This window comes from Anopheles marshallii, chromosome 3 (assembly GCF_943734725.1).
Source record: "Anopheles marshallii chromosome 3, idAnoMarsDA_429_01, whole genome shotgun sequence".
Lineage (NCBI taxonomy): Eukaryota > Metazoa > Arthropoda > Insecta > Diptera > Culicidae > Anopheles > Anopheles marshallii.
The window spans coordinates 56,640,340-56,662,116 of record NC_071327.1 but is presented as its reverse complement, the minus strand read 5'-3'; the positions used below and the strand labels follow the sequence as shown (position 1 = coordinate 56,662,116).

Below are 21,777 nucleotides of genomic sequence, written 5' to 3'. Positions count from 1 at the left end.
CAATGCTTGATACGCGTGGTCGATCGGAGAAGATGTGTGGAGATGGGTGGTGGTTGTGCAACTTGTGCAGTGTTGCTGGATTCCGGGGACCCATTTATACTTTCGTATGATAACACCAAGTGAAGCAGGAAAAAAAAAATCACACCATGACAGGCGGAACGGTACGTGCGCGGAGAAGCATCTGCGGCGGCACTGCTAGACAGTATTTAGGCATGAAGGAAGCAAAACACAACATCAAATAGCACTGGACATACTTCATATAGTGCACGTTCCTAAATTTGCAGATACGAGAACAAGGAAAACAGTGAAGCAATGTTGTGCTAGGTATTATTTCTTGATCAAGGCATATCAGAAGTGCATAGGAATGTGACTTTATATGATCTAATCATGTTTGTTTTACATATGAGTTAGACGAACCTGTTATATTTTATGTTATACAATTGAAGGTTGTAGTGCAACAAGAGGTAAACATCTGGAGTTGGAAGAGTATAAAGAGCCTGATTTTTGTTTAAATCTATTCATAGTTGTGCATTTATTAATTTTATTCTACTTTGTTAAATTTAAAATAAGTTTAATTCCATCGCTTGAGACTTTGGTATGGATGGTTTTAGGTCTGAGATACTCAGTTGGTGGACATTATAGGCCAAGATGGCCAAGATGAGTTTTTGTGTAGAATGAAAAGGAAACAAGGAAGTTTTAAGTGTTATGTACGAAAGAATAATTCTGTTTCACTGAATAAGGTTCTAATTTACTTGTTGAATTTAAATGTTGAAGTAGTCAAAATTTATGATGGATTATTTGAACAAAATTTTCGTAAAAGTGTCCATTGATTTCTTTGACTCCTTCTTTTGAACTATTAAACCTCTATTTTTATTGCCTAGTCTCTAGGGATATCTTCTCGAACCTGCCCGGTATAAGGCATAGTTAACGAGGAAATGACTTGGGAGAATCATACTCTATTCAGTCAAAATACGGATTACGGCAAAGAACCTTCGTTCTCAAATGATAAAATAAATTTCTTGTTTCTACATATTTTTTTTTTTTTAATAAATATAAGTATTTTTTCCCCCGAGGTGTTGCAATGTCACATAATTTGTGGTTGGGATTTTGAAATGAAAATATATGAAAAAATTTACGAAAATATTAAATTTTCAAATCGTTGCATTGGACATGGTTTATTGTTGGATTGTAAGTTGTTTATTTAAACGTTATAGTTAGATAAATTTATTATCTAAAATGTCATTTAGATAATTGCTTTTTTTAATGTAAGACCAGTCAAGAGAACATACACATAGTTGAACTAGTTTAATCCATATAATTGGTAATCATTTGGTTATTTTTTCTGATGCTTTATAAAGTACTTTATAACATCTTTTACTGAATCCTCTCTCTCTCATACACAAAAATTGATATCAGCAACATGGAATCATCCATACAAACTATTAGAAGACATCACACATATATAGCTCCCGAGATGGAAAACAACTCCGTCCGTTCTCCCTTTGTAAACCAACCAGCCTTTCAACCTAATCCATAAACATTTACCCTCCGATCGGGCATTTTTCCATCTTACAGACATCGGTTCTACCGGTGCGGAACGAGTGCAGTTACAATTAACTCAATTTACCTCGGCATCAACTGCAGCGATTCGGCGTAGAGTGTAGCTTCGGGGAGTTTTTTTTTTCTGTCGCAGTCACAAACAATCGCACCCGATCGTCGAAGCCGTAGGAATTGGAAATTAATTTGCCACTGTCATGACAATGTCGACAATCTCGCGTGGTGTTTGCAAACTCCGGTGACTCCGGCAGCTGGACTGGAAGCCGGTAAGTAGTATGGTAAGGGTTGCGTACGGCGACAAACACACGTGCACGAACAAACACTGTGACTGTCGCGAAAGACACACATATGCCCGTGGGCACAACGCCGTCTTGACGGTTGGGTGTATTCGGGTACATTCGTAATGGGGAATCGAATTCGAATCGGCAACCAAACTAGACCCACCACAATCGCCTTTCTCTTCGGTGGGTGAGCTGGTGGGTCGATTCGGGGCAAAAGGCAACGGAACGGGCATAAAAGTGCATGCGAGTGGACTCGTACTGCATTTGGCTCCGTTCCTTCCCTTGCGGTACAAATCGGACACGGGCACGTCAATTACTGCCAGCCCGTTTGAATATTTGAACGTGTGTGCAGTTTTATTTCTAAGCCGTTCGGTTGTATGGCATGCTTTTCTTCTTCTGCTTCACTCATTTCCTTTCCCGATTGTGTCCCGAAGGGTGGTCGCCTCACGTTCCTTCCAAACCTTCGGTTTATACAATCTGGTAAGCTAGGGAAGGCTAGCTTTAACGTGCCCTCTACGCTAGTCACCGTCGATGACGATCGTTTCACCGTCATCCGCCGGCAGAAGTAGGATTAATCTACGTGCCATAAATAAGAATTGTGCCTCTATTTCTATTCCAATCTCCAACAACGGCCGCTGCACATTGGTGCATTGTGCATGCCTCCGTACCCCAACACACGCTCTCACACTCACCCACTGTCTCGAGTGGCATTGTGATGGCACAAGCGGTACCACTGGCTGCCGTTTGCAGTCGCAACCGGGCACACCTTTCCATCAAAAGCGGCTAGATTCGCTAGATTTGTGGGAGCAATTTGTGATGCGACAATCGTCCCTTCAGATCGGGTCTCCCCGATCGGAAAGACGATCCCATCGGTCGCATCTGCATTCTGGCGGTGCATCGGGCGTGGAGAATGCAACCCACCCGGTTCGCACGGTGTATGCTTAATGAAGTAATAATCGATTGTCGATCGGTGTGAGCCGCACCGTGGTGGATGAATACAGCGAAGAAAACGCGCCGCCCAGTATGCACCTTTGTTTTCCGATGCATCTTCCGGGGCGCACGCAAACAATTTGTCTTTCCCAACTGCCGCTTACCGGCAGATCTGATGCTGATGGGCACTGTTTGGGCACTGTTTGGTGCGGAGTCCTTTTCTTCGCTTCTCCGCACCAACGGCAATGTACGCGCTACCATGTGCGCTTATCATTTGGTTTCGCACCTTGAACACACCTTAAATGTACCGAGACATAAAAAAACGGTCCTCCAACGAGCACCACGCTTTGAATGTCAACGGTTCTGCGGTGTATTATAATCGGGCTATGATTAATGGTGCCACTGGCGACACTGGTGGCAGTTGCGCCTCTCGATTCGCGGTGACAATGTTGCCGCAGTGGCGGGTGGGTCTATTTGTGTGCAACTTTCAAGAAAGAGCAACCCCCGTCGGGTGCATTGAGTGGCGTTTAGTAGAACAACAAAAATACCCGCTCGGTTGCAAGGGTGCTGGATTGGATGTATTGTGTTTTCATTGATTTTATGTCTCATAAAGTAAGCAAATTGGAAGATGATCATAAATTGTTGCATTGGAAAAATGCTTTTTGATCCATTTAGTATACTATTCTTATTTCAATATATCGCTCTTTTCGTGCCTTAAGATAAGTAAATATAAACGAGTTGAATTACCTGAATGAATGCACAGGATAATAAAATAAACATATGGAATTCATCTATCATTGTATATTGACGGTTTTTATAAGTTTTATTTCCTCAGTGTCTTTTGTCTCATCCTGGGCATGTTCGGTTGTGCTGTTGTTAGGATTTGTTTGTTGGTGAAGATGTAGATGTTCTAGATTGTCGTAATGTTTAATGTGTGAAATGATTTGAAACTTTTATTTATAACATATCATTTTACTGATCTTCTAAAGATCATCAGTAAAGTTTTTTTTGTTGCTCCAATGTTCTCGTTCTTGACGGATGTCAACCGATGAGATATACAGTGAAATTGTGCTAATATTTGAAAGAAGGTTACAATGGAGCTCACAAGTTTACAAAAAAAGCATTCAAGAAACGGAAAGGTTGGAAAATTCTCGGTTAAATCAAACGGAAAAAACTTTAACAACAAATTTAACTAATTCTTTATGTTTAGTAGTCTTGTACCGTTCACTTGTAAGACCTACTTATTCAACCATAGGAGCTTTGTTGTTTACAGTCGGTATGCTTTACTCGGTTTGCTGTCAGTAAAATTGTTGGGGGATATTTTATCGGAAGATGACTAAAGCTATTGGGACTCTACAGCTTATAAAAACGACCTAATGTATCACAAAATTACGTGTACTGTCTCCTTAATATCGAACTTTATTGATGCTCCTAACTTAGTTTCGTCTTTGTGTTTATATTTACCAACTCGTGCTGTGCGTCCTCTTCCACTACTGTTTGTCTCAACTTGGCATACTTGGGACTTGGTATTTGCGATTCGGATGTTCCTCTCTCCATTTTGACCATCACCTCTCCATTCCATCCTTCCGATCACTTAACCGAGATATCTATTAAGTTCTGTTTCTAGTTAATGGGTAATGTTGTTCAGTGTCCATCGAACAACGTTAATTAAATTAAAGAAATTTGTTGAGCCTCGACTCTTAGATATCATATTTTAGCTAAGGGTTACTTTCGTGTTGGTGGCGATGTGAATACTATTAATGTGAATTTATAATAAAATAATATTTAGTATCGAAGAGACATTCAATTTTTTTTAGCTAAACCCTCATGAATCAATGCCTTATCAAGGCGTCAGACAATATTAAGACGAAAAACATGAGTTTCATAACTAAAAGCCATTGATATTTACGTATAATATGTAAATTAACGAACATCTTACAATCATTTTTAAACCTACATCCACGAACTATCGTATGAAAAACAAGCGATCATACAAGCCATCACATCTGACAGTTAGTAGCAGCTAGAAAATAAAACTAATGTAGGCTTCTTGTTAAAGTGGCTAGCGCTAGCATATTTCACACACGCAAACATAATCATATACACCCCAAAAATGAAATTATAATAAAGTAATTAAGAAAATGGGATAAAAAAAACTCCATTTATGCGTTATCTCGAAAGCGGGCTGCCGATCGAATAATTTAGCTTTACATTATTAGATAGGCTAAACCAGCGAGCTGGGGCAACCCGGTGAGCGTGTATTTCTAAATCTCATGCCCTCCAAACGAGCTAGATCTTCTTATGTCGGTCGTAACATTAAATCAAGCACGTCACTGGTTGTGCGATGCTTCGGTTGTCGGCGTTCGCTATGATTCGCTTCAAGCGGGACGCAATTGTAACGGACCGCGTTAGGAACGCAATTCGCCGGTTCGCTGACTTTGCAACCAGGTTGATGGTGGCCATGCCAGCTGGTAGCATGGTGACGTAGAATCTATGGTACAGGTGAGATCGTAAATTCGTCTTTTTTCACTCATGCTGCACTCCTCCGTTCCTTCATTCGAAGGGCTTTCCACTTCCCGTATCAGTTGTCAGCCATAATCGTTACTGTTTATCTGTTCGGGTTTTGGGGTGCTTTAGGTTTAGGATGCGCCACCGGTCAGCGGTTAAGGTTTACTGAATGCTGCTAAGACCGAAAGGGCTTTGTTTTCTCGCTTGCAACCGCGGCACGGGCCACAGACTGAGCGGACACGCCAGCCAAAGGCAACATTGTTGCCGGACATGCCCGTTTATGCACCGTTTACGTGTCCGCCCGCTCTCAATCAACAGGTTTTCCCTAGGCGAGAAGGAACGCTCTAAGAACCGCTGGTGTAATTAACGAAATCAAAAATGTAGAACAATCGGCCAATAAATCGGCTCCAAATTGCTGACCCAGCGAGCCGTTCAAATGAACCAAACATACAAGAACATTGCGTCGGACATGGTGCGTGAAAATCGGTCCATAATTTTGCTGGCAGTCCTCACTCACACACACACACACACACACATACACGCTTCAGGCGGGCGTCCTGTGAATGGTGACTAATTGTGGAACGAAGCTTAGTTTGTAAGGGGGGCACTGGTTGGTTCTAGCCGTATAGCTGTGGGGTGACTGAATAAGTTATTAGTGCGATTAGCACCGAATGGTCCATTTATTCGCCGAAATATTGTTTCGCGCTAGATGTGTTTAGAAAGGTAGAAGGTTTTTTTTCTCCTTTGTCCGGACGTTTGATATGCTGCCGAAGGAACACGTGTGCAAGCTTGGCGAAGCACTGGTATTGGACATTCCAGACACCTCGAATAAAGCTCTCCCATTCTTTTTCGTCTTATCGTTATGCGGTCTGTTTGTAGTGCGTTGGTTGTATTTTATGGAATTTCGCATCTCCTTTATGCTACGCGAGCTTTGTAAGGTCAAATGATCGGTCCAGGGAGATCAGGGAGTCCGATACGCGTGAGACATGACACCATATTCTACCGAGTGTTTCGAAGGGTGACTTTTGAGTACCAGGTGTTGGGTTAAAATGAGCATAGTGTCGTTGCAAATGTGACAGTAATCGAGATTTTGTTGGTTAGTAATAAATTCGTCCTTTTTATGAGATCTTATTGTAGGTAAATAAGAATTGTGAGATCATCTAGTTCCAAAAGAAGAACCTTACAATAAGATGTCTTGATTAGCTGCCCTTGACCTAGTCGTCCTATTCGAGATGTTTTTTAGTAGATAAGTGTTAGATTGTAAATCAGAATTCAATCAGAATCAGAATAACGAGATAAACTCTCTAAAAAGTGAGCTTAATAGGAGACTTATGTATCAAAAAAGCTTTTAGCAGCATTTGAGACGCCACGATATGAAATCACTTTATTTATTTGATTTTATATTCTCATGTACGATCAGCGATACATTTGACTCGTTTGTCCACTTTCTGTGATTCCTGTGGGCCACTTAGGATCCATGCATGCCTGTTAGACCTACTGCTCGTTGCCTGTTACCATAAACATCACGCTTAACTATAAATGTCTTCCTCATAAAGTCACTTATTTATGCTGCCGCCCAGCCCAGCAACAACCTACCGATGCCTTTAATCGATCCTAATAAATCGCAAAATTGACTGTCCTTTTTCGGTGCGCGATGGGGAAGAAAGTACCGATCTCAATTGCGGCAGCGTGCAGCGTATGTGTGGCTGTGCGCCATCGGTGTGTCCGGTAAGCATTTCTCATATTCATCCGCCCCAGCCCGTTGCACCATGCGAGGCTATCTAAAACGTTTTCGAAGACACGATACGAACGGTGAAGCGATGGTGGCAGCCGGGCTTTTTGACACGGCGGCACCCGTTTTTGGAGCCGGTACAATATCGGTGCAATTGCAGCGGTGCACAGCGTACCGGACCGAACGGTAACCGACGCTCGAAGGTTTTGGATTTATTGTACAATTACATTTGTCATAGCTTTCTGCGGCTGCGCTGCCGAATATGGGCTGCACGCGTTGGAAGCAATCGTACCCATGGCATTGCCAACGTAGGCAGACCAAAGGCGGCTTCGGCATGGACGGTTTTTCGTCATACGTGGGGCCATTGTAAACGGAAGCCATAACTTTGGCCCGGCTGCCAGCTGCCGGAACGTTTCTAAGTACGATTGGCAGAAGAAATGAAAAATAAAACACAGCCGTGTACCTTTGTTGTCACGGGTCCATTTTAGCAATGGTCTATGGGGTTGGTGCGTAGGTTAAAAGGCAACTGTATGCCACACGTATGTGGAGGTTTGGTAAATGAACTACTCCCTTGCACCTTTTGTGTAGATTGGTACAGCCTCTAGGAACTACTGCAGGAGTCGGAAACATGTTGTGATATTATATTATAGTATAACACTATCGCAAGGACAATATCATTTTAGAGTTTTGAAGTATGCTTTAACTGTTGAAGTTGTAAATTGTAACTTGAAGATCATTACTGATACTAATCAAATCTTCAGTATTACAGATTACCTCTAAAAGGTTACTAGGATATCCATTCAATGCCTGCTGCTAGCTAAGATTTCGAATGCATCGATGCCGACCTGTAAGCTGCCTGGCTTTCTCGACAAACGCATCCTAATGCACAATAAAATATGTCACATGCATTGACATACCAAATCGCCAAAGATTTAAATTTTCCTTCCCACCCGTTCGGTAGCACCCGTGCACCGTGCAGGAATGTACCGAAGAATGTAAACCACCAGAGGTATCGCGGTACGCATCAAAGGAAATAGTAGATTCATGGGAAAAATGAGTTTCATCAGCAGCGGCGAAACGCAGTGGCTGCTGGAGAGAAAAATAAGAACGTGACCACTTTAAATCGATCCGTGTAAGTCGGTGCCGGTGGTCCGGCTGCACTGGAATGTGCAGCCGGCCCCGGTCCGGTAGCTAATGTGTTTGCGCCGTTCGGAAAACGAGCGGAGTAAAATATGCCTGCCTGCCATAATTTTCCCGCGATTGGAATGATCTGTACGGTGTACGGCACAAGCCGACCGATGGACAATCTGAATTTCTGAACGGTGAAGGGTTGTCGGAGGGGAAAGGAGTGTTGGCGAACCCGGTAAGAAGATTTGCAATCGAATGACACACATCTCGATGATCGCCGGGTGATGAATTTCAATTTCGATCGTATTTTGTTATGTCCCTCTGGTCTGGATGGCATTGGAGCCGGTTGGATGTGTCGTTGTTGGAATTGAAAGCAGCTGCACGGTTGTGCACCGTGAAGAATTGCGAAATTGTGTTTATGATCGATGCCAGCAACGGCAACGGAAGAGGAGGGAAATGGAAGGGTAGAGCGGATGGTTGCATTACACGAACTGGGTTGATTGTGGGCGATGCGCGATTGACGCAAAATCTAATCCTCTTGTGCGAGATTTCATCATGTGCGCGAGATCAAGAATCTAGGTTAAGTGGAAAAAAGGGCCATACACGATTGCGGTGAGAATTGAATGGATGAAGCGTTACTGAATGATATTCATTTATTTCTGCTAGCAAGAGTAGCTTCGACTTTGCGGCTTGCAAAGCTTCTACATTCTAGTTAGCTATTGGAAATGTATTTTGAAGGGTTTTTGCTTGTAAAAAACGTTATTAGTTCAACGAAAGCCAAATGGACACAAAATGAATTATTTCCATTGTGTTTTAAAGGTGGCCGGAACAGCTTTTTGTATGTCCTCTGCTATCTTAATAAAGGCAAGAGTGCCGAGCCATAGTCTCGATCTGGCCTCCAAAGCCACCATAGCAGCACTACCTCGCCGTAAAGTGCAACAGAATCTTGAGAAGAAGAATGAAGAAAAAGTAATCTTTTTGTTTTCTCTGGAAGTTGAAACAATCTGCCAAACAGGGAAGAAATACCTGCATAAGATGGACTTTGTTTTGTTAAGGTGTTTATCAACATCAGTCACATAAGGCTCATATACATATAAGAGGTTCTATAAGATGCAATAATGTATCTAAAGTAAATACATGAAAGTTCCTCTCGCATTTGAGTAATTAAATAGTCACACTAAAGAACTGAACTAAAGAATTGAAATAGATACACCAAAGAACTGAACTAAAGAACAATTATTAAATTTAATACTTCGTATGCATGTTTGTTACATTGATTGCTCTTAATATTGGGAAAAATGAAACGCTTCCATTAATCAGCCTTATCCTTGTACATTGTTAATCGTATAAAGTATCAGCATACATTATTCCCACCATTATTTGTGTATGTGTGCGTCTATCTGTTTGACGCTGTGCTGAACTATGTTAATCAGCCTTATCTCACCAGCTATCCTGCTATTGGTACAACCTTATCGTGTATCTTGTCCTTTGCGCCTGCGGTAGGTGTCCAGCTATCGAATGAGATATCATTGCACGGGCTAATTCACATTGGGCTCGACTCCTTGTCACGAGATAAGATACCGTTCGCGATGTAGTAATATACCGCATGCAGGCACGCAAAAGCACTGCGGGACGATGCTGCAGGAGATATGCATTCTGTGTTGTGCACATTTTCCAACCGATTTTCTCCAACAAAAGGGGGAGTGTTTGGGAGGCTACCAATGACCGAGCTTTTCACGCGATGCTTATCTGAGTGCCGGTACACAAATCGAACATCGGTGCTTGGCAATGGATTGGTGGGTCCCGTTTTTCTCCTGCGTCTTACAGCACTCCTCGATGGTAAGCTTTCGTGGCAAGAGCAGATACATACGATGGCATCACATTCTGTCAATAGTTTTCCCCGTGTTGTGACAACACTTTCCACGTTCAAGCTGTGAATGAATGCGAAAACTTGCCAACCAGCTTAGAACAGAATGCGGGAAGAAAAAGGTGCTGTGTGAACGGTGCAAAACAAGCTCTCATCCCACGGCATTATACAAATAGGATACAACGGAATGGAGGGAAGGTGTAAAGCAATCGGGACAAACACCACCACCGCCGTCATGCTTATCTGGTACCGATTTCGATCGGCTTTCGATCGCCGGGCGCTATTTATCACACCACGAGTGGCAATAAATCATAGACACTATCTGTGCGCAGGGACCTCAGCGTTGAACGCTCGATCGAGTATGTTGTGTGTAAGCGGCTCCTACGGGAGACTGGAGCAGCAAGAAGGAAAAAAAAATATTTGCATGTGCAAAAACACACCAGCACCGGCACTCGCCCCGAACGACAAACTGTCCCACCCACAGTGGCCCACAGCATCGTACCAGTGTGTGTGTGTGTCTCGAAATGACAAATCTGAACCGGTGGCCCTTGCTGTAGCGACACAGTACACAGTTTGTCTCGATTCGCTTTCCGGTTCCTTTTTGTTGTGGCTGTTGTTGTTGCCCCCATGCCTTGCACTGTGCCGAAAACCCGGCCCGGAACGCTCCTTTTTTTTCGTGGGAGTGGCGTATGGAATGCGCGATCCGATCCGTGGACCAGTTCGGTTCGGGGGGGTTTGGCGGGTTCCCGATCACCGAAACGTTCGTGCTGGTGAGTAATTTATGCACGCCTAGCAATGCAACTGGGCATGTTTGGTGCTCGGTCGATTTTGTCTGCTGCCTTCGATTGGCTTGCGGTTGTTCCAGCGAAGAGGTGACATCGGTGCTGGAGGGTGGGTTTATGAGAGGGAAAGGGGTGCTTGGGTTTAAGGTTCGAGTTCTTATCTAAATTTTCATTTGTTTTGTATCGGTTAAGGCTAATTTATTTTTGCCTTTTTTGGCCAAGCGCTTTAATTGACAACATGATTCGATAGTGCATATGTAATTATGTTTTTCCATTGCAACGAGAGGCTGAAAAGTCGTTAAAGCGTGAGATGGGAATGGAGGTACATAGGCACGATTGATGGTGGAAAGAAAAATTAGATCAAATAAGTTACGATAAAAAGTTTAATTTTTAGTTAAACAAATTTTTAACATTGTATTACACTCAAATGAAAATGTTTTAAATACATACAAGGGAAATCAACCCTCTGGAGCTTTAAAAAAACCATTTATTCAATGAGAATTTTTATTCATGGCCAATCCCCATTGCTTTTTGGGGTTGTAACTTCGTAATTTGACATTACAATGATATCATAAGTTGAATCAGATATTCCTGGACACTCAATTTAAGACTTTACTAATAATTTACTGGAAATGTTAATAAAAGGATGCTTTCGAATGGTAGCACCACATTGAACAATAATAAATGAGACAATTTTCCTTTAAAAAAGTCTCAAAATTAAATTTTTTTTGGGCTTCTGAGTGTATATTCCTGCTTAAGAATAACTGACTTACATCTTTTGTTACATACGATTTCTTTTAATAATACATTCTTGCGAATGTTTGACCAATGTTTAGTAAATCGTGTAGTTCACTTCTTTTCAGATGCAACAATATTGCTATGAGAGCTTTATTATAATGTTTCCTTTCTCCATCTCAACTTTAAAGTTGGATTTATTTTTAATTGAAATCTCAATTTCAGCCATTTTAACCAAAGCTCACTTGCTTCAGTTCATTAATTTATGTAAAACTATCTCCAACACCAAACCGTCCAATCGATTCCCTTTTTTTTGCTCTACCCCAAAAGACATTGTGAGAAGCTTTGAAAATTGACGTTCATTCTTGTATGATTCGCTCCCTGCTAGATGGCAGCAAAGAAAAAAAAATCCCACTCCTTTATCTTCGGGTTCTTCTGTTAGCGGCGGCATACGGGTTCGATTCTATTCCACGGGCGCAAGTGTACACGCTCGCGCCATCATTGCTCCGCCACGGTTAGTGTGCCGTGGCCGAACGACACATGTTTTAATAAATACCTCCACCGGGGGATCGCCTTTAATGCGCTGGGCTCATTTATATTTATTACTTTTATAATTAAAAACAATCAGTTCAGTCCGGTGTCCACGCTGTCTTCCTTCGGGCCTTCGGAAAGTTCGATTCGGGTGGGAATGGTGTTGAATTGTTGTGATTTCCTTTTGTGGAGGTACCACCGTACAAACGTGCCGTGGTGCTCGATCGTGCACCGTGCAGCTTTGTGCAGAAAATCGAACAGGCGGAAAGAGTTCCCGTGGGTGTTCGAGGCTGGATGTTTAGGGTGCAGGTTTTTGGTTCAACTTTTTAGTAACATTTTTTTCCAACATAGAAAAACAAACAGTAGGTTTCAAAAAATATCTCTCACGTACCGAAAATCTTACACACAACTCGATGTGATTGTCTTTCTGTGGCTCTTTTATGCCATTTTGTAACTTCGATCTCCGAATCACCGGTCCAGTATGGGTCTCATTTGACACCAGCCTGGCTTTACCGTCGGTAGCTTAATTTACGGCACAGCCTGTCTAATAATGTTCGCGTACTGATACTGACCGTCAGTCGGTCGTGCAGCTTTTGAAACGCGAACAGTCGTGTACCGGGTGCATAGGAAGACACATAAATTCCCACCAACCCGTTGAGTGACCGTACCGTGCCGGGTGTAGAGGACGGCAATTTAGCATAAAATTGCCCGCACTGCACGTGGGACTCTGCAGTCAATCCGTGAAATGGCATCACGATCGCGAACGGATCACTTTTCGCGGGCGCGCGCAAAAAAAAAATGCTAAAATTATGCACCAATGATTGACTGGTGGAGAATCGTAACGCAACCACGCTACGGTCGGAAAGGTACGGCGCCCTTGGCCACAATGTAACATTCTCCGGAACGGGGGAAATCAATCTTTAGCTAAATGACTTCTTCGCCCGGTTTGTCCATTCACCTGTCAGCTGGTGTGTGGATAGTTCACGACGCCAATCGATCGCTAAATCGCGGTGTTTCCATTGCAAAGAGTGATTGTTTTGGATGAGGAGAATGTTAACGAAGGGCTGAGACAGGCTGAGATTGGGATAAATGTACTATTTGGACGATCGTGGGTAATTGTGATTAGCCACAAAGGATGCCGAGAGGAAAGAGAAGTGTTTGAAGCAATCGATTTGAAATTAAGTATGGAAATAAACATGCCGATGCATTTGTTTGTGTGGTAATCGACTTGGGATTCGATCCCTTTTACCTAACGATGCTTTACATTCGAAAAGTTTTATGTTGAAATCTATTACAAAATGACTACATCAACTTCGAACTTCATTTATTTCGCACAAAACATTTGAACCGTAAAGTTGTTGAGGAATTTAATCGATTGCGGGGAGGTGTTCACCTGCACCGTGATTGCATTGCTGTCACCAACCGTACCCGACGTGATCGTGGCTGATATTCCACCGAGATCAATTTTCTGGTCCGCTTCGACGATGACAAACTTGATCGCTTTAGCAGCGGGCTGCAGAAGGACGGTTGCGGACGGGAAAAAGGGCTCGATTAATGGTAACTCACAACCGTTTGGTGATGGTTTTACTTACATTGTTGAACGTCACACTTTGCGGGCTCACCATGCCAGAGTAAAGCTTCTGATAGAAGCATTGCTGCAACGCCGCATCATAGGTACCGAACTGTACGACCAGATCCTGGTTGGTGTTGAGCAGGTTTCCACCGGCTGACTGTAGACCGATCAGCAGGAATCCAACCAAAATCAAACAACAACAGCGCGCCATTGCGTTGCGATACGAAAGCAGGGTGTTGTGCGAAATTGAATACCGAGCTGACAACAAGCACGAACGAACCGTTCTGTAGTGCACTGGGAATGACTTTCTTCCTGATCACTTTCGCAAAGATTGAGCCATGCCGGTGAGGAATGCTTGGTTTTTATATCAATAACATTAAACCGGGTTGGTTCGTTTCGTTTTGGTTTTTTTTTGCTGTTATCACATTTGTCTTGCTTTTGTTTTAATATGAATGGAAGTAAAAGTGAGCTCTGTTTTGGGGTCATTTAAGAAGTTGAGAGAGAAGGATGGTGATGCACTTAGTGAAAGTGCATTTGAAACGGTGGAAATTAATCTTATTTGATGAAATTGGGCAACAGTAACAGGAACAGGAAATATTACAATTAAAGAAGGTTACATAGAATATTGAAGAATTTGGATATAAAAAATAGCATAGAAATAGCAAATGTAATAAATCGACCATAAGTCAGTTCGATTTTAACGGTGATCTCTCTCAAATCTATCTTGTCATCTTCAACAGTGACTACTGCATCATTCAACAGTCAGTTTCATAATTGCCTTAATGTTATACCGTAGGTTTATGGTAGATTTATTATAAATAACATTCATTTAAGCTACACAAAACATTTGCACCCTTACATTACTCTTAAAGAGCGATTTTCGACCTCCCTCAGTGAGCGTGATGACGATGTTGGGTTTTTTGATGGCACCTCCCGTAATTTCAGCATTCACACCGCCATAATAGCCCGGCTTAAGTGTTTCCACCTTGACGTAGTTAATGTTTTTGTCCTACAATATTGGGAAAGAGAGTTAAGCTAACTTGTGGGCTAGGAATACAGGTGCATCAGTTTGGGCACACTCACCGTAACAAATGCCAGTGAGTTTGGGCTACGGCTGTACGCATAGACCGTCTTATCGAAGCAGAGTACCAGTGCAGCATCGGCCACACCAAACTCCTTTACCGCCGGATTGGTATTGGTTTGCAGTGAGGCTGTCGCGGGTTGCGTCCAGAAGCAGCACAAGATCACCGCAAAGCAGAGAGCTCTCAACCGGTACGTGGGATGCATTTTTATCGGCTTCCTTGTTCGAGCCAGCGAAGGACGGAATGTACGGAACTGAAGCATGCCCACGATCGGGCGGTAACTTTTATAGAATCCCTTGCGTGGACCACATGGTGCAGTACGGAGATCGATGCGATTGGTGCGAGATGCAGCGGTAAGTGAAATTTTATGACACTTGTTTTACTTTTTGGCAGTTTAAGTTGAGTTTTATTTTGTGACATCCCAAGTGCGACCAACATCCGGAAATGGAGCCACGAGTCCGGTTGAGGAAATGGACAACTTTCTCTGCTAATGTGAGAAAGTGCCGAAAACGAAATTAAGGGTGGTCAAAAACATTTTTTTTTCGAAAGGACATTAAACCGGGTGATGAAGGTAATGAGGTTGTGCAGTTCCCGGTTGCTGTCCTCAATTGCGATCGCACAGCTTGGGAAGTTTATAAAAGCGGGCCTGTGAGTGTATCCGCCTCGACATACAGAATAAACAGTGTAAGCAGCATGTACCGATCGCACGGATTCGTAGTTTTCGTTGGGTTGATGGTCGTCGTCCTTTGCGCGGATGTTGGGGCAAATTTTAGCATCAGTGATGTGAACACGTCAAAGCAGAGCTACTTTTTCGGTGCCAAGGATGCATCCGATATACTATGCTTCTCGAAAACGCTACTGAAGGGTTCCATCATGCCACAGGACGTTTCGTATACCAATCCAACCGCGGTAAGTCCTTAGACTGTTTTTATTACAATAATTGTTATTAATTATGTTTGTACGAAATAAAAAAAATGTTAATATCTCCGCAGGCTAAAAACATCAATTTTATCACTCTGGCGGCCGATAAGTATTCGACTCATGGATTTACTGCCGAAATTTCTAGCGGAAAGCTTGGAACGGTTTCCGTCACAATTAAAATCAATGCAAAATCTATTCTACCTTACGCGATCGAAGTTAAATTCTACTGTGTGAAGTGATTTTTTCGAACAAAATTTAAATACCTGTAAGAAAAAAAATGAAGTTAATAAATAATAAATTATTTTAATAAATGCTAAATATATTTGAGACGATGGTTGTTATTATACACCGCTGATAGTTTCATGAAATGAATAAAAACATGATTCTTCATTCAATACGCGACTATTTTGTTCCTCTTTTTATAATCGACTATCTTTAGCATTTAAGTATAATTTATATGAATGTTTTAGATTGTTTGATTCATGTTATTTGTGATTGCGTGTTTTGTTTTATTAAATTTAAAATGTAGATTTCAGCACTGTATGAAAATAATTAAAATATATTAAAATTTACTGAAGAGGTTTACAATTACAAAAATCGATTTAATGATTGAAAAATCAAAACAAATTAGCTATGTGTTATTTATTCAATTATTCAAAACTAGAAACCAATCAATTATGAAACAAATAACGAAAATAATCTTTCTTAATTAGAATTTAATTTATTTATTTATTTCATCCAATATCCTTGTCATCCTTGTTAGAATTACTTCATTCAAAAAATATTTCTGCAAACTACATGTAATTTTCATTATATTTTTCAACATTACATAATGTACTGTCAATTTGTGATCCGTCCGAATGTTGTAGAAAGCTGGTGAAGATTTCAACAAACTCCGTTTCTGCATAAATTCATAGTATTTGTTGAGAATTCCAAATATCAACGCTTACAGCTTGAAAGACCCTGCGAGATATATGAGAATTACTGTTCATTGATGAGTTTATTTGTGCAACAAGTTATTTTATACATGTGCACATGAAATACCATGAAACCAAAGATGTGCATATTATAGAGACTGAAACACACTACTTTAACGTAAAAAATTACACAGATTTTAATTGCAATTCCATAGTAAAGCGTATCGAACATTGGAATTAAATGTGCACACATTCCTTTATCTTTTAAGATATCACACTGTCGCAATAAAACTGATAATCATAAAAAATAACATCAGCACGTTGCAATAAAGCAAACTTTCCCCATCGTCCCGCTGTACTGCAGCATTACCGGAGTACCTTTCTGCAGTTGCAATTTCCTGCTCATGAAAACTGCCATCTTATCGTTTTCGGGAGGGCCTGTCAAAAGAGGTCACTGTCAAGGGGCCATAAGTGGGCGTTTGCTCCCGGATTTGGTTGTGGTATTCGTATTTAAACGACGCAACCTTCCGGATTGTGGCTCAGTCGGAAGTGTTGCCCGGTTCGATTTGGGGGAACATTACACGGATACCGTGCAATTTCACGAAACGATGGTTTGGATTAAGCTGGTGTCGTTGTGTGCACTTTGTGTGGCAGGCAGCTGGGCGCTGTCGCTAGTGGTATCGCAAGAACAGAGTTACTTTTTTGGCAAAAAACCCGGGGATCATCTACTGTGTTATACGAAAACCATCACGAAAGGATCGGCCCTACCAGTCTCGATTAGTTACACAAATCCCAACGACAAGAAGATCAACTTCGTGACGATAAACGCGGACAAGTATTCGATACTTGGGTTTACGGTGGATAAGACGGACGGTCAGCTGGGCACGCCTGCGATTGGATATCGGATAAACGGTCCCAGCCCGCTAACGTACTCGATCACAGTCAATATGTACTGTGAGCCTTAAGAAGTTGTTATAATAAACAATGCCGCAAGTTGGGGTATTTATTTAACTTACAAGCTTGTTTGTAATGTGATATTTACGTGTTGAGAAAAGGTGTATTATAGTTTTTCTCTCAGCCAGTCGAAAACCTGTCAATTACAATTTATATATCCTTCAAAATATTTGAATATACAGGTATTGGTGTGTAAGTGTTGTTTATGTTTTAATTTCAATCAATTCTTTTTGTACCTAATCTAATTTGTATCTAATTTTTGTTTGCTACATATTACTGATAAACATCACTATTTAAAAACAACTGTCCAGTCCCGGTCAAAGTCGGACCAGTCGAAAACCTGTCAATTACAATTTATATATCCTTCAAAATATTTGAATATACAGGTATTGGTGTGTAAGTGTTGTTTCTGTTTTAATTCCAATCAATTCTTTTTGTACAGTCGCAGCTAGTACAAACAATAAAGATGCAAAATCAACCTTGAAGCTTTCAGGACATGCATTGACGGGTTCCGCTTGCGAACAACAGATGGCGCTTCGCAACGTTAGGAGAGAAGCTCAGGATACTATATGCTTCGCCTATTGAAGTCAAATAATAGCCTCAGGATCAATTTGTTTCCCACATTGTTATATGTTGATAAATTAACATTATTTTTAGATTTTTTTTATTCGTGTTTTGTGTGTACATTTTTCTGTTCATAGCTAACATATTATTGGTCTAATTTGTGTTTGCTACATATTACTGATAAACATCACTTTTTAAAAACAACATTGTCGTTTTCGCTCAAAACGAAAGATAAAAAAATGAGTCATTTGAAATGAACATTATTTTGATGCGAAAATTGGATAACTGTGGTCGAATCATGCCCCATTCCATGATCCATAATCCGTGCATCTGGATAGCTTCGACCGTTCAAAAGCCTTCGTGAGAACGAGCAGGCAAAATGTTATTAGTAGCGTATGCAATTACACGATTCCAAAAATACGATCGAAAAAGTGAAATCCCAAACGATGAAGCGTTAAGCCTTCCGCGAAACCTGACCTAAATACTTCAATCCAAATCCGCGCGATCCGAGATTTGCATGTGTCTTGTTCGGCGTACAAAATGCATCCGTAATGCGCTTGCTGCAGAAAAAAGGGAAGCAGAACGGAATGAATAACAAAAAAACAAATCACCAAAACATATGGATGGATACCACGTATGGCCGGTGCATTCGCGATGCATCGTTAAACCTCGTGTCGTTGGTTTTACGAAAGCGCAACGCAATGCAAACCAGCATCCCGGATTCACGCGGTAAGCTAAAGGATAGCCGGTCGGAGTTTTTGTGTGTGGAAGTTTGAAATGGTGTTTCCTTTTTTTTTCTCATCGCGCTTTTCTTCCTCGCTTCGCTGTGCCAATCGGAAGTCCCATGTGCAGTGTGCAGTGTGCATCGTGCGACGCGGCGAATCTCGAGCACAACTTGTTGTTCTTATTTGTTTTCTTTTTTGCTATGCTCCAACCCTTTCCGATTCCTCTACCAATCGGTCCCCTTCTCACCCTACTCACCACTCTACTTTGCATCACCCAGGCTGCGAACTATTTGGTTGCATTTCAATAATCGGTAGGCAGCTGTTGCACCGTGGACAGTGGATTTTTCCTATGCAAGGCACACAAGTCGCACCGGCCGTGGTTTGGCTCGGTCGCTGTGCGGCACTGTGTGCGCGATGCATTTTGGTCATAAATTTAGCCCCCACCGTGAATCGGATGCAGCCGATTGCATCTGCCAGGTCGGTGCCGCTGTCTTCCTGTTCTGGGCTGGGGTGGCCGAACACTAAAGCGAATCAGCTGCGAATGCATGAATCAGATTCACTGATTCGCCACTTTCCCAGGGCGGCCTCAGATTTGCTTTGCTACACGTCAGGGTAAGACAGCGGGCGGAGAAGGAAGCAAAGAGAACAACAAAAAAAAAAACGGCAAACGCGATTGCATCGTGCAGATTGAAATGGAATTGGGACGATGCATAAAATTGCTGGCAGAGCAAGAAAGATTGTCCTCGCAATTCACTCAACTGGCATCGGAGTCACGGTAGCGGAGTAGAATGAAATCGAAAATCCTTTTTCAAATGCAGTTTATGTCTGTACCGGTGTGTGTGTTTTTTTCTCTCATTGTTTTCTTTACCGGTGTTGTTTTGTTTCACTTTCCCGGTGGATGAGTATAAATCAGTGAACAGTGCCGGTTATGCAGGTCGTTGGCCCGATTGTTGGTGATGGGTTTGGATTTTTTCCATCCTCTGTTGTCCTAGTCAATGCCGGTCCCCATGCAAAACCGCACGGCGGCAGGACGAGATCAACCAAAATATGACGTGCGAACATGGTAATCGATGCGTTCGATATGCATTTTATTTGCATCCGCAAAGGCTGCGATGGAAGGTTCGATTCGTTGTTGGGATGGTGAATGGTTTTGACCGAACTTTCAATCGACGTTGTGAATGCAAAGGACTCGATGTGCTCGAAATATGAAGGATTAGTGTTGGTTTTTGGAGAGAATACAAAACGCAAAGCAAACGATTTATTGAAAAGCAATTCATGTTGTGGCGATACGTTTGAATTAAATTTGCATTTAATATCCTTTTTCCCATGAGTGAAGCATTTAAGAATCGGAAAGGGTCGGGTAACTTTGCAGTTATTAAGCAATTACTTGACGACTTCTTACGCTGATCCCTTTTATAAAAGATATGTTATGATTCACAGTTAATTAAAAATTAGATTCATAATAAGATAATCTTTGTTTCAGACAATTACCGCAACTTTTGGTCACCGGTCAATGAAGACAAAAATTTTATTGTACTCAATGGCGCTAAGATCATTTTCTAAGATCTTTCATTATCCTACTTTAATTGTTTGTGTTTTGTTGGGTTTAATTGACGTATGGTTCAAACTTTGACGAGAAAAATGCCCGCCATGTCACGAGCCGTTTTTGGATTCATTTTTAAGCTAAAACAACGTAGAAACTGTCGAAAGTAAAGATGTTTAAAAGTGTTGTTGAGGAAACTCAATTTGATCTGCCTTCTGTTATGAATGAATGTCGAGGTAAGTAAAGTGTTTCAGGGGTTCTACAAGATCTGTTTGGACATTACCTTATTTTTATGCAGAAGTGAATTGTTTTTTTTTTTTAATTCAACTCTCCGAATATTGCCTCTGTGTCGACGACGTACCTATGCCTTAGACAGTTTTGAATGCAGCTAGCATATATTCCGGAAACAAGAGTTTTTGCATCTTTTAGCTTAATCGACACTACCAAGAAGATTAAGAATCTTTAACATTAAACTGGTTTCGGTCGACATCAGTTTTCAAAGGCATTCATCATCCAAGAGATCAGTTGCCAACTCTCAGGAAAATAGCACAATGATTGTATCAGCTTGCGCAGATTGTCTCCCGGGTGGATACATTGAAACATAACTTACCGTTGTGTTGTGTATCCTAATTCTACGGTAGTTTGCTTACTGTTTGATCTACATTGCGCAGTACTGAGGTTTATGTAGAAGTCTCTAAATGTTTATGGTAATTTGTGGTTATTTTTTCAACACATTCAACTCATTATTCAAACCCTTATTGAATATCATCGGTAATTATATAAGTTCCAAGAACTTGAACACGTGTCGGCATTGGATGCGTTTAAGACTATCGAATCAGGTGGCTAAATGAATTATCAGAAATACATACAGTAGCAATAGAAACTATAATGCAATTTTCCTCAATAGAATGAGTAGACAGTAATCCTTCACCATCTTGGCAAAAAAATGGAACACTTGGAATTGTTCTACATTTTTGCGCCGAGCGCCAGCTGTTCCCAATTAAGCACCAGTACTAGTGCTTCGAAATGCTTCGATTGTGGCTGTGAATGGGGCACTACAATTAGCACGTACACCATCGGTAACGTCCGGGAAGAAACCGTCTCGAGACGGCTCACAGTCCGGAAATCGTTGCAAGGATGGCGGGAATGCTTCAAGCAGAGTAGCGTAAGACGTGGCGGTTTGCTTCAATTACCGGTGCCGGACGAAAGTGAAACGCGTACTGAAATTAAAGAAGGAGAATAGGAGAAATAAAACCCCACCAAGGAAGGAAATTTTCGTTGCAAGAACTTCGTCGAAATGAAACGCCCCAGTGTTCTACATTCGCAACACAATCGCCCCATGCTGCCGCTTACCGAACGGCCACATCAGTTTCGTTCCTCAGACGGTCGTGCTGTTATTTATTTGCGTTCCTTCATTGCTTTAATTTAATCCTTCCACCGTGCCCTT

At 41.7% G+C, this 21,777-nt stretch overlaps 4 protein-coding genes across 4 annotated transcripts; 2 read left to right on the top strand and 2 right to left on the bottom strand.

Annotated features, from left to right (window-relative positions):
* Positions 1-13,375: 13,375 nt before the first annotated feature.
* On the bottom strand, positions 13,376-13,835 carry LOC128715267 (uncharacterized). Its single transcript, XM_053810148.1, has 2 exons — positions 13,644-13,835; positions 13,376-13,564 (listed from the first exon to the last, which is right to left on the bottom strand). The coding sequence occupies exons 1-2, from the start codon at positions 13,833-13,835 to the stop codon at positions 13,376-13,378; spliced, it is 381 nt and encodes a 126-aa protein (XP_053666123.1).
* A 618-nt stretch (positions 13,836-14,453) lies between these two features.
* LOC128715260 (uncharacterized) lies at positions 14,454-14,968 on the bottom strand. The gene is made up of 2 exons (XM_053810141.1): positions 14,708-14,968; positions 14,454-14,633 (listed from the first exon to the last, which is right to left on the bottom strand). The coding sequence occupies exons 1-2, from the start codon at positions 14,966-14,968 to the stop codon at positions 14,454-14,456; spliced, it is 441 nt and encodes a 146-aa protein (XP_053666116.1).
* A 431-nt stretch (positions 14,969-15,399) lies between these two features.
* Positions 15,400-15,866, top strand: LOC128715111 (uncharacterized). Its single transcript, XM_053809992.1, has 2 exons — positions 15,400-15,615; positions 15,699-15,866. The coding sequence occupies exons 1-2, from the start codon at positions 15,400-15,402 to the stop codon at positions 15,864-15,866; spliced, it is 384 nt and encodes a 127-aa protein (XP_053665967.1).
* Positions 15,867-17,152: 1,286 nt separating this feature from the next.
* On the top strand, positions 17,153-17,509 carry LOC128715412 (uncharacterized). Its single transcript, XM_053810306.1, has one exon. The coding sequence runs from the start codon at positions 17,153-17,155 to the stop codon at positions 17,507-17,509; it is 357 nt and encodes a 118-aa protein (XP_053666281.1).
* Positions 17,510-21,777: the final 4,268 nt, after the last annotated feature.

Bases quoted from the DNA above. Each gene is read 5' to 3' on its own strand.
- LOC128715267 (XM_053810148.1), bottom strand. From the start codon at position 13,835: ATGGCGCGCTGTTGTTGTTTGATTTTGGTTGGATTCCTGCTGATCGGT. The intron at 13,565-13,643 runs GTAAGTAAAACC...GTCCTTCTGCAG, and splicing joins AAAGTGTGACGTTCAACAAT to CCCGCTGCTAAAGCGATCAA.
- LOC128715260 (XM_053810141.1), bottom strand. From the start codon at position 14,968: ATGCTTCAGTTCCGTACATTCCGTCCTTCGCTGGCTCGAACAAGGAAG. The intron at 14,634-14,707 runs GTGAGTGTGCCC...CCAATATTGTAG, and splicing joins ACTCACTGGCATTTGTTACG to GACAAAAACATTAACTACGT.
- LOC128715111 (XM_053809992.1), top strand. From the start codon at position 15,400: ATGTACCGATCGCACGGATTCGTAGTTTTCGTTGGGTTGATGGTCGTC. The intron at 15,616-15,698 runs GTAAGTCCTTAG...ATATCTCCGCAG, and splicing joins CGTATACCAATCCAACCGCG to GCTAAAAACATCAATTTTAT.
- LOC128715412 (XM_053810306.1), top strand. From the start codon at position 17,153: ATGGTTTGGATTAAGCTGGTGTCGTTGTGTGCACTTTGTGTGGCAGGC.